Below are 16385 nucleotides of genomic sequence, written 5' to 3'. Positions count from 1 at the left end.
TTTAAAATATATGTAAAATGAAGAAGTCTAATAAGAAGTCTCTCATGCTCACCAATGCTGCATTATTGTAATTAATAATACAGTAAAAAAATGAATATTGTGAACTATTATTACAATTTAAACAGTTTTCTATTGAAAATAACCCTTAAATATCTTGAAATGTCATTTATTCATGTTATGGCAAAAGCTGAATTTTCAGCAGCCAGTAGAAAAGCTGAAAATAAACATGTAAAACAATCCACAATGGCTTAAATATAATAGATTTAACAAATCTTCAACTCAGCAGCCACGGTGCATGAATTATAAACAGAAAAAATATATATTAACTTTACTTTTATCATATTTTTCTGACATTGGATTAAAAATAACTATAAAAATGTAAGTGATACAAAGCATCATGAGTCCAGTCTTCAGTGTCTCATGATTCTTCAGAAATCTTTCTAATGCACTGATTGGCTGCTCTAGAAACATTCTCTTTTGATCTCATTTCTTATTCTGTTTCTCTGTTTCTTCCTCTTGCATAACACACCAGCTCAGAGGTACATATTGTTCCTCACCGGTTGAAGTCATTCATGAGTCATTTTCGCCGCTGCTGATTGGTCTTCTGTAGAAAGCCTTTGTGTTCGGTGACTTTTGTGTCAGAATAACGGTGACAAAACCGTCACAGTTCACAGAAAGACAATAGTATGTGTGCTTTGGGCAGTCAAAAGGGCATGAGTCACCGTTTCTGAAGCACTAGATCTTGTGAGTGTGGGAAACACAGCTATTTTTGGGAGTCTTTGTTGGAAATAAGTGGGGAAAAGTCTGGAAATACTGAAAACTCTTTATGGCTGAAGTGCTCTTTTAACTCCTCGGATGAGAAATCTGTCAAGCGCTCTGGGCAGTGAGCCAGCATACGCACATACATGCACACGGCGGCTTTGTGATTTTCCTGTCTGCTCTGTGTGAGGGTGATGCAGTCCGTCCCATTGAGTCACTGGTACCATGCAAATATTCTTAAAGCAGCATGCAAAAGTTATGGAAATCAGGCCGACTTTTTATATCACTGTGGAATGTGCTGTAAGGGAAACACTGGAACATGTGCTGGCGCTTACATCTCTCAGACTCTGTATATTCACCCGCTTTCTTCTTCTTTCTCCACCAAGGGAAATGACTTGCCCTTTAAGCAGCATTAATTATTCAGTCAAAATAACGTAGGGTGACCGGGGCTAGTTGTCACATGGGAAAGATATCACAATCTCAGTAACTATAATGATACTTTGATGAATTTCATTATTGATTTATTTTTGCATTGTGTGACATTATTTTACATTTACATTTCCAAATTTCTATTCTATTATTTATTCTATTATATGTGTATCTGCATCACATCTTAATAAAATATCTCATTATGCTAATGAGAATTTTGTGTGAAAATGAAAAAGAGTGCCACAATACGAATAATGACAAGAAAGTGAGAGTAAAGACATTTATACTATTAAAAAATATTCAATTTCAGATAAATGCTGTGTTTTCGAACGTCCTATTGAGCGAATCACGAAAATATGTACCAGCTCAACTGTTTTCAACTGTGATAACAATAATAAATGTTTCTTGAGCATCAAATCAATAAATCAGAATGATTTCTGAAGATCATGTGACACTGAAGACTGGAGGAATGATGCTGAAAATACAGCTGCGCATCACTGGATTAAATTACATTTGAACATATATTTAAACAGAAAACAGTTATTTGAAAATGTAATAATGTTTCACTTTTTTTTTCGAATATAATTTTTTTATTTCTGAAGGTCATAATGATCACTTTAAATGTCCTTGTGTCTCTGTCCCTCCAGAAGCGTTGGTGTGGCCCCCATGGACCTGCGTGTAGGTGAGCGTCTGGTGCGCCCAGGTTCGGACACGGCCTTCCTGTCCCCTCTGCACCCCCCTCTGCTGATCAACCCCTTTAATCCTCAGCACTGTTCCCAGTACAGCCAGCAGCAGCTGCAGCGCATACAGGTGAACTATCACACTGATCTCACTGCAGTCACACAGATTTCCTCATCACAGAGTCATACCACTGCTATACACAGGAACTGAACATTATTTACAACATTAATACCTGTAATCCAGAGCAAACGGGGAAGTGCAATTCTTTTCTGCTAACAGACAAGACACATTTTAATGTTAGGCTTTGTTTATTTGACGGATGCTTATCCAAAAGCACTTGGTTTTACACCTGTATACAGTGGTGCACTATATGTATCAAAAGCGACAGTAAAGACATTTCTAATGTTTCAAAAAGATGCAGTTTCATATAAATGCATGCCAAAATAAAATCTTACAGACCCCAGACTTTTAAGACAGTAGTGTATGCAAGTCCTGTCAAAGATGCTTGTATTTTTTTTTATATGCATATGACAGTTGCTTTGTTAATTGTGTGATCTTGTACAGAAGTCTCGCACCTTTTTTTAGAAAGCAGAAAATGACTAATGTCTATATAAATCATACATGATGCTCTTTGACAAATCATGAACAACTTTGAGCCAGTAATGACTGACGACTCCTCTTTTTGTAGCCATATAACATGGATCAGCATCTACGAGACCAGGACATAGCGAAACAACAGCTACAGCAACTTAAAAACAAGGACAAGAGTCAACAGAGTGAGTGACACAATAACCCTTACATAACCGCTGTTCAGAGACTTACTATCCACTTACTCAACAAATATGGAATGAATGTCTAAAAGCATGTCAACGCCTACTCACCAAACACATTATGCTAGATTAATGTTACTTTGATTAGCATGACAGAAATGAGTTTCATGACTGAGATGCCTTTCGAATGAAGCGCTTGGATGATTGATCACTCAAATTGGTCACTAATATGCAACTTTAGCCCCAAGAAAGAGATTTGTCATTTAAGTTTGTCACACCATTTCAACTGAGAATACCACCGGTGTAGTGCACAAGTAGGCTGTGTCGTTGAGGTTGAACAAGCACGTACATTGAAGAAATGTGCTAAAGCGACTGAGATAAAGGCTTCTAAATTGTGCCAGTGCCCTCAGCTGAAACAGGGCCACGGCTGCCTCAGGAAATAGCTCTGAGAGTAAAAACAAAACTTTGTGGTTGAAAACACATGGGAGGAGTCTGTACCGAACATGGGAACCCTGTTGTTCTATAAATGGTATTTACTGTCTCTCAGACACTGGTGACCTGCCAGTTACTGCAATTACAGATCGTGCCATGCCTTTTGTAGACATATGCGAATGGATGGATGGTAATACAGTTAAACACCATCTGGAGTCTGAAACCAACTACCACCAGCTTCGCTATTAGACAAACTGTGCATTACACAGATAATGATTTGGTGTAACACTCAGTGCTCTTCTAGTAAAATAAATAATAATCAAAATATTGTTCTGCATATACTGCAGTCAATCTTAATCAGAAGTGTGTAGGCGTTCCTCAAGTGATAATTCACCGCAGCTGAAGTCTTTTATTCCAGCTGATGCAATGATTGTTGTGAGAGAAAGCACCTGCAGAGAGGTAAAATTAATCGCTCAGCGTAAACAGTAACCGATTCAATATTGACCGTGTTGGTGAGAGCCACCGTGATGTAGCCGGCTCATAATGTTAGGACAGGGAGTCAACATGCAGCTTCCTTCCCTCGAGCTCCACTACAGAGCTCAACCACACTCCAGAGAAACATCTGTGGGAGAACACTGACATTTGACACCCTTTCTGGGTCAGTGACTAGAAATATCAGTCTCACCTCGAAAAAAATGAACTTAAATAAAATACGAAATAAACTAAAAATGACCTAACATTATTCAAGTAACATGAAATAAAGATTTGTCTTTATTAATAATAATAAAGAAATCATTAAAATGTAATTTTAAAGATCTCTAAATTCACCTTATTTTAGATACTTAAAATGGCCTAATTGAGGCCAGCTAAACTAAATAAAATAGATACATAGATATATAAAATAATATGAAATTAAATAAAATATGAAATAATCTATACAAATATAAAATAAATAAATAAATAAAATGCATGTAATTAAGTAATAATACAAATTAAATGAATGAATTAAAAATCATTAGTATACCGGAGACTCCATTGGCTTGATGTATTGATTGAGGTCTATACTGTCCAAAAATGTCAAATTAAATTACATTTGAATAGTAACATTTCAAATAGCTGTAAATGTGTGAGACTATTTTTGCTTTGCTTTTGTATTTTGGTTCTGTCCTCTGATTGGCTGGCTGTATTGATTGACAGGTGCTGTGGCCAGTGCGCTGGTGAAGCAGAAGCTGGCGCAGGTGATTCTGAAGAAGCAGAAGGCGGTGCTAGAGAGGACCAGCTCCAACCCTCTGAGCAGCCCGTCCGTCGCCTACCGGTTAGAAACCGCTCTCGTCACCGCACACAGCTGTGTTTTCCTCCGATTTTAAAAGAAAGGTCTTCTGTGTTCCCCCAGGGAGCTGGTTCCTGATCCCAGCTCTTGTGTGCAGCCGCTCCTGTCCTCCACCACACCAGCTCTCAGCGAAGGGCCCGACGATCCACCCCTGAGACGAGCAAGTATGTCAGCGTCACACATGCATATAAAAACATCACAGGGCCTGTCCTGCAGCAGGTGTGCTGCCCTGTTCAGACAGACTCCCAGCGCCTCGCTCTTCCTCCAGGCAGCAGTCTGTTAACGACTTCTGATTTACCTCTGAAAGACACTCCTCTGTCAGCCCACGGGCAGAACACCGCGGCTCATTGTGTCATCACAACAGTGACTGGACGTCCAGTTATTCACATGAAGCCGCAGAGTTTAAACGTATTTGTTCTGCTTTTGTAGCACTAATTGTCACTATAACTATTGCTCATATTTTCATGGGTTAAGGAGCTGCTTTAAAACTGAAAGTCTTTTCACTCCAAATCAAATGTGCAACACAAAAACTTGATTTTCACATTCGATTTGTTCGGATTTGTTCAGACCAAAGCAGACAGACGAATGTGAAAATGCAAATTCACTCTCGGACACTAGGCGAAATAAAGAAATAAGGAAAGGAAATTAATAAAAGAATAAATTATTAATAAAAGAAACTGCAGACAGACTAAATGCAAATGGACTTTAGGGGAAAAAAATAAAATAAAATACTATTATAATATTAATAAAAAATTGCAGACAGACTGAATGAAAATTATAAATAAATAAATAAATAAATAGTATTAAAATAAATGGTAGACAGACTGAATGAAAATGCTAGTGTACTCTGAGAGAAGGTGAAAAAGAAAAGAATAAAATTAATATTGTCAAAATGAAAATGCAGATTCACTCTCTGACAGAAGGTGGCACCTACAGAAAAAGCAGCAAAAAGAACACAAAAGGGAGTCAAACAGTTTTTCAAACAGCGATTCAGATTTAGTTTTTGTTTTTTTAAGATACAACACTTAAATATGATTCTGACAATGGCAGCAAGCAAACTCTATCAGTCAGTTTTCAGCTCAGAATGTGTTGCAGAAGAACTAGTTTTCAAGTAGTCCTTGAGAGAGTTTCCAAATACTTGACCTGTCCACTTCACTTCAGTTCAGGATCACTCTGTGCTCGATGGTCAAACGAGGAAACCTTTAACACGAGTCATTTACTGGTAACGATGAGTAAGTACAGCTGCGGAAACAGTTTTCAGCTCGTCCTCGGCCAGAACTAGCGTTTTTACAGTGACAAATACAATAACTAAGAAGAGATTTCAGAGCTGAAACTGTGTGATCAAACTGAGAGGATGCAAAACTACATCTAAATCAACTATATGAAGTCGACTAGTTGGGCTTAAAGGGATAGTTCACTCAAAAATACTAATTTCTGTCACATTATGTTATACATTGATCAAAACATGCATAGAGCACAATAAACTTAATTGTTTGACCCGTGAGAATTGACTTCGACCACGTTGAAAGTCCTGATCCGTTTAAATATAAACTGTGCTGTTGTTGGTGTTTTGTTGTTGTTGCAGCCTCAGAGCCCAACCTGAAGGTGAAGCATAAATTAAAGAAGCACCTGAACACCCGTAAGAGCCCGCTGACCCGCAAAGAGAGCGCGCCGCCGGCCGTCAAACACCGCGTCCCTGACACACTGGGTAACTACAGCACCCTACCTCTGCTTCTGAAGATCTGCTGCTATTAGACATACAGTAGTCATACTGTAGAAATGCCTGGATACTAATTTAGCTAGTTGTGTGTGTGTGTGTGTGTGAAAATTAAATGTTGTCTAGATGCATTTCCTTGCTTTTTATAAGTACATATTTGATAAGAATGAACAAACTAAATGTTCTCATGTAGACGTCCTGTCAGCTAAAGTAACATTGTTACTGTACATATGTATATTCATCTAGCGCAAGCATGTGATTTTAAGGCATAGTCGTCTTGAGGCGTCCCTCGTGTCGTTCCAGACCTGTTCGACTTTCATTCATCTTCAGAACTCAAATGAAGATATTTGAATGAAATCTGAAAGATTTCCGTCCCTTTATTGATCGTCTTACGCAACTACCACTTTGACGATTCGTAAAGTTCACAAAGAGATCGTAAAACGAATCCATATGAACAGAGCTGATTTCTGAAGAGACTATCGCTTTAAATGATGAGCAGATTTAATAAACATTAATCGACACGCATCAGTTATGACGCGGAGCAGGTTTGCGCTTCTGTCAACGAGATTTGTTCTCGTGCGTCTAGCAAGTCCGGTTGAGCTTCTGTTTATGTCTGAATACATGAATAAAAGCTTAGATTAAATCTGTTCATCGTATAAAGCGATTGAGTCTCTTCAGAAAATGTGGACTAAACGGCTCGACTCATGTGGATTTGTTTACCATCTTTTTATTAAAGTATTAGTTGTGCAGACTGCCAAAAGCGGGACAGAAATCTCTCAGATTTCATTCTAATATTTTCATTTGTTCTTTAAAGATGCACAATGACATGAGGGAGAGAAAACATTTTTGTGGTGAACTGTCCCTTTAATGCATGCATTGATGTGCCGGCCGTGTCAGAGCTGACAGATGTGTGTGTTGCTCTCAGATTCGTCCCCCAGCAGCAGCAGCACTCCAGTGTCCGGCTGCAGCTCTCCGAACGACAGTCTGCCCCATGAGAACGGAGCGCTGCCCGCCTCCAGCCTGGCCCATGAGGTAACCGTCCTCTCTGTCCGTCTCTGAGGGGGATCTCGGCTTCCTTATAACGGGACGTTCTGCTAATGCAATTATAAATCCTAACATTAATGGGAAATGCTTCATTATGTGTTGTAATGAAGTAATCAGTGCAGTTTAAATGAGTTTAGCTTCTCCCTATTTTAAATGATAAATGTTTTGTGTAGAGAGGAGAAACTGAACACACACACAGAGAGAGAGGCATGATGGGACAGCTCTTTAATATTCCTCTGGTGGGTGTTGTTTGTAGAGAAAGCGGAGCTCGACAGGGCTTGTTTCAGGAGGTTCCCGCCCTTTGGCATAATGACATGTTTTAAACAAAGACACCGGAGAAGGACAGCTGCAGGCAGCTGCCGGGACACCAGATCTCCTGTTTCCATCCCGAGCCTCCTCATCACTTTATTACTCCACACTCCTTCATTTTTTGGGCTTGCATAAATGCACAGCTCTCTGACGGGTCGCACACAGGAGCCTCGTCCGCTCGCACGCAACAGTTAATCACACAGGTTTCTTAAAACTGTGTAAGGGTCAATATTTTCCCCACTTTTATGACGCCGTTTTTTTTTTCTTTCAAAATCCATAGTCAACAAAATATCACTAATACTTTAGCTGCATCAATTAATAGGATTAAAATCTCGGTAACACTTTAGCTTCGGGACCAGTTCTCACTAATAACTAGCTGCTTATTAGCATACATATTATTACTTACAAAGCACATATTAATGCGTTGTTCTGCACGATCATCTTCTTCATCCATTAATCCGACCCAATACTTTAACTTTACAACTACCTCATAAACTATTAATTAGCAGCAAATTAGGAGTTTATTGGGGCGAACTGGTCCCCAAACTAAAGTGTGAACGAATTCAATTGCTGATTATTATACAAACAAATCAACATCAAATATAAAGGTTATATGCAAGACAAATGCTTTGCTGAAATAAAAGAATGCATGTTATAAAGATATAATTAAAAAAAGACTAGACACATCTCTACGGTCTACTTTCATGACAGATAGTGTAATCACCGGTCCAAGGCTTCGAGCTCACATTCAGTGTTCAGAGCTGATTTTAGTTGCTTTTGCCCAAAACTATGTCTACTGGGAATAATAGTAATCAAATATATTTCAATTTATAGTCAACAGATATGAAACAAATTTTAAACGTTGACTATCTAGGGTTATTTTTTGTTACTTTTAGCTGCATTTCCCTCCCTATTTCCTGTGTATTCCTGATGCATGTGTGTGTGTGTGTGTGCTTCAGGCTCAGAGGCTGCTGTTGCAGGACGGCTCTTTAGCTCACTTCACAGTGCAGAATCCCTCCAGTCTCCCCACCATCACACTGGGCCTCCCCGCCAACACCAAGGTACCACAGCCACCCTGTGCTCAGTCCTTACAAGCACTGCACAATATTGCAATCTGAAAGGTTTTTGGAAGTAATGTCATTCTTGTGAAAAAGTACACACTTTAGCAGACTTTTTAAAAGGGTATTTATTACAGAAATGATATAGTGCATGAAGGGTCATGTTAATTGCATTTAAATAAAAATGTATTGTAGTGTATTATAGTTTAAATAAATGTTTAGATACATTTCATTCAAATTAAACATTTAGTTTATGAAATGTAATTAGCTGAAGGTTTTGACCCTCTTAAATAGGACTCAAGTACATCTTTATGTATAATTTCATAATTACTTCTGTTTTTGAAATGCGGTTAAGTTGAACTGCATTTATGTTAAACTATGTCATTTCTATTAAAACTTGTGTCTGGGGTATTTAAATATATTTGCAATTACACAGTTGTGGTTATGAAGTTAGGATTTAGTACATTTAAAAGATAATTAAATGCGTGTTAAAATTATAATCAAGTGTACTTTACATATGCTTTAGTATGTTAGTCAACACATCAAAATAAGTGTACTTCTTTAAAGTGTGAAAAACGTACATGATGATTTAAAATGAGCTTTAATAATAAATAAAAAATTTTTTTTGAGATTGCAGTGTAGTATATTTTTTAAGATACTTATAAGATTTGAAGTTCACTACAAGTGCACAGTTATGTTTTTATTCTATTTGTAAAAATAATTATAATATCGGTCAATATAGCATTCCAGCCTTGTTGAATAGACAGTACTTTAATGGATTTAAAATTGTAATGAACTGACAAAACTACATTGTTCCCATTAAAACCATCAGAGCAGCACTGCAAGCAGCCCGAGGGCTGAGGGCTGGCCGTTTTATGATAACTATACCAGGGAAATACCACTATGAATTTTAGATTCACCCACATGTGAGTGAGAGCCTCAACTAACAGGAGGAACAAGTCAAATAAAAGTAACAAATGTGTTACTTCCCATATAAAGTGATGAATTAACGCACTGCTTCTCTTCTCATTTAGTTCAACATCAAGTAGTGACACAACACAGTGCCAGAACTGAATTTTGATGGTTTCATGCTTTTGGAATCCAATAATTCTCCACGTAAAACACTGTAGTTTGCACAATCCATGTGCACTTATATGTAATGTTTTCGCAGTTGCTTTAATTATTTGCGTTTAGTATTCATCAGATCTGACCTGAGACCCATTTAGAATCACTGTAATGTACTTCTTTTGAAGGGTAGTGCATCCTAAAATAATGTTCCTCTTTAGCTATTTTGAGGCTGTAGCATGAGGTGAGGCAGCCCGTAGTGAGCTGTGGTGTCTGTGCAGGCGGAGGGGGAGCGGGGCTCGCTGAAGCTGGGTCGTGGGCTGGTCCCGGGCGCGTCTCCGATGCTGGTTCCTCTGGGTGTGGAAGAGCAGAGCGGGCCGCTCATACAGCCCATCCTCATCCTGGAGCCCTCTGGACTCATACACACCCCTCTCCTGGCCGGTAAGAGATCTGAACACTGTCTGAATCACAATGCTGCTGAAGGACTGTATGCTTGATGTGTGCGCCAGCTAGTGGTCGCTGATCAAACAACAGTCTACAATTATTTTCAGAATATAAACTGCATTCATTCATTTATAACTACTATGTGTGTATTTGGTAATTTGTTATATTTGTTTTACACAGCAAACAATTATGGGACATCAGAAAAAAATATACACTACCATTCAAAAGTTTGGGGTCAGTATGTTTCATTTTTTACAATAAACGAATGCTTTTATTCGGCAAGGAGAAATTAAATTGATTAGTAGTGACAGTGAGAGTAAAGACTTTTACATTGTTACAAAAGATTTTAGTTTCAAAGAAATGCGGTTCTTTTAATGATGCTGAAAATGCAGCTTTACATAACAGGAATACATTATATATATATATATATATATATATAATTTAACTTTTTTAATTAATTATATTTTAATATAATATAATAAAATAAAATATTTTTTAAACATTATTTCACAATATAAGATAGTGTATAATATTAATTTACTGTATTTTTCATCAAATAAACAAAGCCTTTGTGAGCATAAGAGTCTTTTAAAAAACACTGAAAAATCTTACAGTCCACTAAACAGCAGTGTAAATTATAATAATATTTATTTTATTAATTATGTTTACCAGTTTTTTAAAAAGATTAGTTATATTACTTATTATTCTTAATCAAACAAAAACAAAAAAATTGTTAACAGTAGTTTAACAGTCTAATAATTAAATACAAAATCAATGTAAAAAAATTAATTATATTACTTATTATTATTTAAAATAAAACTAAACAAACAAAAAAAAAGCTGGACAGTCTGATATTTAAATACCAAATTGATGTCAAAAAATTAATTTTATTACTTATTATAAAAAAACAACAACAACTGGGCAGTCTAATATTTAAATACAAAATAAATTGCATGAAGACATGTATTAAAAGTATTTTTATTTTTCAGTTTATACTTAATGTAGCGTGCTCACTGAGTTCATGATGATACATGTTCGAATGTATTGTTACATTTAACTCAAAGTGGATCATTTTACATTATGATTATTTTCTACTTTGTGTGATCCAAACCATGTGGCGTGATGTTTTGATATCTAGCTTGACTAGTAAGCTTTCATCTCCTTCTGTTTCTCTGAAAGTGTAATCAGATTGGTTTGTGATCAGTTCCAGGTCTGGGTCCGGTTCCCCTTCAGTTCAGTGCGTCTGGTCCTCACAAGCCTCTGAGCCGGACCCGCTCCGAGCCGCTGCCCCAGAGTCCCCGTGCGCTCCACCCTCACCTGCTCCAGCAGCAGACGCACAGCGCTCAGATCCTGGAGAGACTCAAGCAGCAGACGCACCTGGGCAAGGTGCACATCACACTTTACTCTACCACAGGGAGGATACAATCACTCTTTGTGCATCTCGGAATCAAATCTGATTAGTTGTTTGTAGCAAGGATCGAAAAATGCATGAAATCTGATTTATTTTGTCAAATCACATTCATATTTGATTTTGGAAATGCACGTCATTTAAGTTTGTGGCAGGAGAATGTGGGATTGATCCGGATCTCTGTCTGTGTGCCGCAGCTCATGTCGAAGTCCAGCGAGAAGCCTCGTCTCCGGCAGATCCCGTCAGAGGACATGGACTCAGAGGAGGTGGGGCCATCAGCGGGCGACGCCCACCAGGGCAGGGTGAGGGCGGAGTCTCAGAGAGAGCTGGAGAGTCAAGAGGAGCAGCTCAACCTGCAACACACCCTCATTCTCAACCAGGTTAGACACAAACCACCGATCCTGAAGCTATAACGTGCATGAGAGAAACAAGCCACACATGTTTTACTGTGCAAAAAGGTCTGCCTAAACATCATTACACAACATTTAGAAGTAATTTAATAATAAATTATGTTTACATTTGTAAGCAAATTATTGATCTGCAAACATTATAAACCGCTTGTCATGCTTGCTGGCAAATAACCATGGTATAAGCAGGATAATGCACTGTTAGGTGTGCATTGGATGATTTTAATGCACTCCACGTCGTGCGTTAAAATTTTTTAATGCACAGCTAGCCATGCATTATCCCATGCTTAATTAAAATTGTATACTGCAGTATTTTAACCAACTACTATTAGGTGTAAATGCCATTACTGTATCATAATCTGTCCATATACAGTAAATGAGAATGATAGCTTTTTCCATGTAGTAATACTTCCCAAAAGTATAATATGATGTTTTATTACAGACATGTAGTTTTCACAGAACATGCTGAAATGCTTTCTTTGCAGTCACGTCTGTGGGAGACACAGAAGCAACTGCAGCAGCTGCGCAGACAGACGGCTCACATGGAGACACTGGCGGTACCCATGATCCTCGGCGCCGCGCACCGGCCGCTCTCTCGTACGCAGTCGTCTCCAGCCTCCACCTCGCTAACGCTGCCGGACAAAGCCTTGTCTCTCACCACGGCACCGGAGCCGCCCCAGAGCCAGCCGCGCTTCACCACGGGTACAGAGCCTCCACCAATCACACGCCGCTCTGCAGCAGAGGAGACGCTCTCAATAACTGTGTGTGTGTGTGCAGGTCTGGTGTATGACTCCCAAATGCTGAAGCACCAGTGTACGTGTGGAGACAACAGCAGCCACCCAGAGCATGCTGGGAGAATCCAGAGCATCTGGTCACGCTTGCAGGAGAGGGGCCTCAGGGGCCAGTGCGAGGTATTTAAAAAAGTGACATGCACTTCCTCTCCTTTCCTAAAGGGGGCGTTGAATAATCTGTCCGACCATTATTTTGAACATTTCTTGAACACATCCACATTAACAGAACGGTTCAGCCCAAAATCAACATTCTGTCATCATTTATTCACCCTCATGTTGTTACAAACCTGGTTGACTTGATTTTCTTCAGCGGAAGGCAAGAAAAGCCTTTTCAGTATAATGAATGTTAATAAGCCTCTGTAAAGCTTCAAAATGACAATAACACCATAAAAGTATTATAAAAATAGTTTATATCACGCATCAACTATAATCTAGAAAGATGGAGTGCAAATGAATGCAACAGACCGCTTCATCTTAAAAAAGGCTCTTTAAACATTACTATTTAAAATAGAGGGCAGAACGAAAAGTGTTTTTCATTGTTGATGAACAAGTCTTCACCTCACTTTATTTTAAGGTGTCCTTGTTACACACGTTACATGACCACATTCTTCATACTACTTTTCATCCTTTTCAAAGCTTTATTCTCTTCCTTTTCATTTCTCAGTCCTCATTCACTTTTTATTATATTGAAAAAATATATCCAAGAACCTCCCTGATTTTAATAACTCCGATGCTGACGGCATGTTTGCACCATGAACATCCTCTCTCATGGTCTTTGATGTTTTTACTTCCTCTGCAGAGTATTCGGGGAAGGAAGGCCACTCTGGAGGAGTTACAGTCTGTCCACACCGAGCGTCACGTTCTGCTGTATGGCACCAATCCACTCAACCGCCTCAAACTGGACAATCGCAAGCTGGCCGGTAACTCATCTTCACACACACACACACACACACACACGGTTCACATCTGATAGACATGAGTCAACTGCAACTTGGCCAGCACAACACCTCATTTTTCAAAGCACAGGGACACGGGAACACCATCACATGAATAAAAGCGACTTTCACAATGACTAAAAGGTTGGATATGTCAAGCGGCGAATGCGAGAATGACAATTAATCTGCTTGACGTCACTCTGTGTCCAACAGGCATACTGTCACAGCGGATGTTCGTCATGCTGCCCTGTGGGGGAGTCGGGGTAAGTAAAAACACACACACACACACACACACACACACATTTGTTTTTGTGAAAAGTGGGTTCATCCCATAGGCGTAATGGTTTTTCAGATTTTCAGAAAGTTGAATTACATAAATTTTAGCAGCAAATATTACAGTTTTTCATTTAAGGGCATGTGCAGTAAGACTTAAAGGGATACTCCACCCCAAAATGAATATTTTGTCATTAATCACTTAACCCCATGTCGTTCCAAACCCGTAAAAGAATTGTTCATCCTCGGAAAACAAGTTAAGATGTTTGGATGAAAACAGGGAGGCTTGTGAGTGTCCCATAGACTGCCAAGTAAAATAGTCAAGGCAAGTTTTGTGCTCAGTGTTAATTCAATAAATGCACAGCTAAACAGATGAGTTTTGAGTCTGCATTTAAAAGTGGCTAATGTTTTAGCACATCTGATCTCTTCTGGAAGCTGATTCCAACTGCGGGTGGCATAGTAACTAAAGGAGGACTCCCCTTGTTTTGTGTGAACCCTTGGTATTTCTAACTGACTCTGTCCTAATGATCTAAGTGGTCTGTTAGGTTTATATTCAGTGAACATATCTGCAGTGTATTTAGGTCTTAGGCCATTGAGTGATTTATAAACGAGTAAAAGTACTTTAAAATCACCTAAATGTAACTGGAAGCCAGTGTAAGGACCCGAGGACTGGTGTGATATGCTCAGATTTTCTGGTTCTAGTCAGAATCCTGGCAGCAGCGTTCTGGATGAGCTGCAGCTGTCTAATGGTCTTTTTGGGAAGGCCGATGAGGAGCCCATTACAATAGTCCACCCTGCTGCTGATAAAGTCTTGACTGGAAACAAAACATAATTCTTGCTATGTTTTTGAGATGATAGTATGCTGATGTAGTTACTGCCTTGACATGACTACTGAAACTAAGGTCTGTCTCCAGAATCACACCAAGATTCCTGACTTGATTTTTTGTTGTTTGACCCCTAGAGTCAAGGTATGCATTCACCTTGAACACTTCATCTTTGTTTCCAAATGCAATGAATTCGGTTTTTTTCTTTGTTTAACTGAAGAAACTTCTGGCACATCCAACTATTAATTTCATCAATACATTGAAAGAGGGAGTCAATGGAGTTGTAGTCATTTGGCTATCATAGCTGTGATAGGCAATTTGGTTCTTTCTCATTATTTGACTTAGAGCAAGCATATACAAGCTAAACAAGAGCGGTGCAAGTATTGAGCCTTGTGGGACCCTGCATTTCATCCACTTAGACTTATGCTCTCCTTTACACACATAATAGCCTCTCCCTTCTAAGTATGACCTGAACCATTGGATTACCATCCCAGAAAGCCAGACCCAGTTTTCCAACCAAAACTTAAGTGCATTAAAAAGTGCGTAAAGACATTGCAGAGGTAATCCTTGTGTTTGTAAGACTGTAAGACTTTTATTCACATACATTGATCAATATTCATGAGTAAAGCTCATTAAATATGGTAAATATGATTCGTGAGACATTGGTTCTCGCACATCAAACAAGCATGTTTGAGCTTCTGTCTTAATGTGCTTTATGTAAGTGTATTGATCAGTTTATATAAGAATAGAAGCCTAAATGAAATCTGTTCTTCATATAAAGCAATCGTGTTTCATCAAAATACATGCTGTATTCATATTGATTAATTTTACGCTGTCTTTATGAAGTTTATGAAGCATCAAAGTTGTGCTTGAATGGACTTTCAGTGGAGGAACAAAAATCTCTCAGGTTTCTTTAAAAATAATTTGTGTTTCGAAGCTGAACGATAGTCTTTATGGGTTTGGAACGACTTGAGGGTGAGTAAATGATGACCGAATTCTCTTTTTTGGGTGAACTATCCTTTTAAATAAACGGTGAGAAAGTTGGGCAAAACAACCTCAAAATGGTGAGCCAGGATCATTCTTGATGTGCATGTACATGTGGCTGAAGTACATGCTCCTGTAGAGTATCCCATTTGTAATTTTAGTTTTAAATACAGTGCTCATGACATCTGTGGCCACTCTGTTCCCTCAAAGCATACTTATGCCAAGCCCACATTGACACCTGCTCTAAAATAAACCACTGGCCGACAGTCTAAACGGACCCACAGCCCCATTCTGGGACAAATCAAAGGTCAGAGAGCACTGATCCCAGCGCTGTCATATGGGCAGCACCCTGGCTGAAAATTGGGAGAAAATGTTGAAAACTTCACTCTGACGATCAAGCTCAGAGCAGGTCCATGTGGAATGATTGGAACAATATGTGCCATGAAGGATAAAAGAAATTCCAGCCCTCTCATTGTTCACGCTGCCAAACCACAAGCAATGCAAGTTAGGCAAAAAAAAGGATGAGGGAAAATGAAAGAGAAAAGAGAGAAGGAAGATGTGGGGAGCAGGGCAACAAACAAAAGGGAGAGAGGGGAATGTATAACCTCATTCTTTCTTCTCATGGCCACTTATGAATGCAGTTTTATAGAGTAATGATGGTCTGTTTTTCTCTTACTTGTGCTGTTTGCTAAATCAAGTGTCAAGTGTTACTGCCCCTCATACTT

General features: G+C 38.8%; 1 protein-coding gene across 4 annotated transcripts in view; it reads left to right on the top strand.

Moving 5' to 3' along the window:
* LOC132129452 (histone deacetylase 7-like) overlaps window positions 1-16385 on the top strand; it is an 81958-nt gene that overhangs the window by 48724 nt on the left and 16849 nt on the right. For 3 of the 4 annotated variants that reach the window (XM_059541068.1, XM_059541067.1, XM_059541066.1), the window contains 15 exons: window positions 1836-1998; window positions 2558-2645; window positions 4269-4386; window positions 4465-4565; window positions 5987-6109; window positions 7044-7150; window positions 8431-8532; window positions 9876-10035; window positions 10219-10272; window positions 11243-11424; window positions 11644-11826; window positions 12339-12555; window positions 12631-12764; window positions 13444-13564; window positions 13793-13842. In XM_059541068.1, coding sequence (XP_059397051.1) covers window positions 1855-1998; window positions 2558-2645; window positions 4269-4386; window positions 4465-4565; window positions 5987-6109; window positions 7044-7150; window positions 8431-8532; window positions 9876-10035; window positions 10219-10272; window positions 11243-11424; window positions 11644-11826; window positions 12339-12555; window positions 12631-12764; window positions 13444-13564; window positions 13793-13842 — 1884 coding nt within the window. In that variant the 5' untranslated portion in view covers window positions 1836-1854. The remainder of the gene's footprint in view (window positions 1-1835; window positions 1999-2557; window positions 2646-4268; window positions 4387-4464; window positions 4566-5986; window positions 6110-7043; window positions 7151-8430; window positions 8533-9875; window positions 10036-10218; window positions 10273-11242; window positions 11425-11643; window positions 11827-12338; window positions 12556-12630; window positions 12765-13443; window positions 13565-13792; window positions 13843-16385) is intronic. The other variant, XM_059541069.1, reaches the window with a different exon arrangement.

Source organism: Carassius carassius, chromosome 46 (genome assembly GCF_963082965.1).
Source record: "Carassius carassius chromosome 46, fCarCar2.1, whole genome shotgun sequence".
NCBI lineage: Eukaryota > Metazoa > Chordata > Actinopteri > Cypriniformes > Cyprinidae > Carassius > Carassius carassius.
This window is presented reverse-complemented; position numbering and strand designations above follow the sequence as displayed.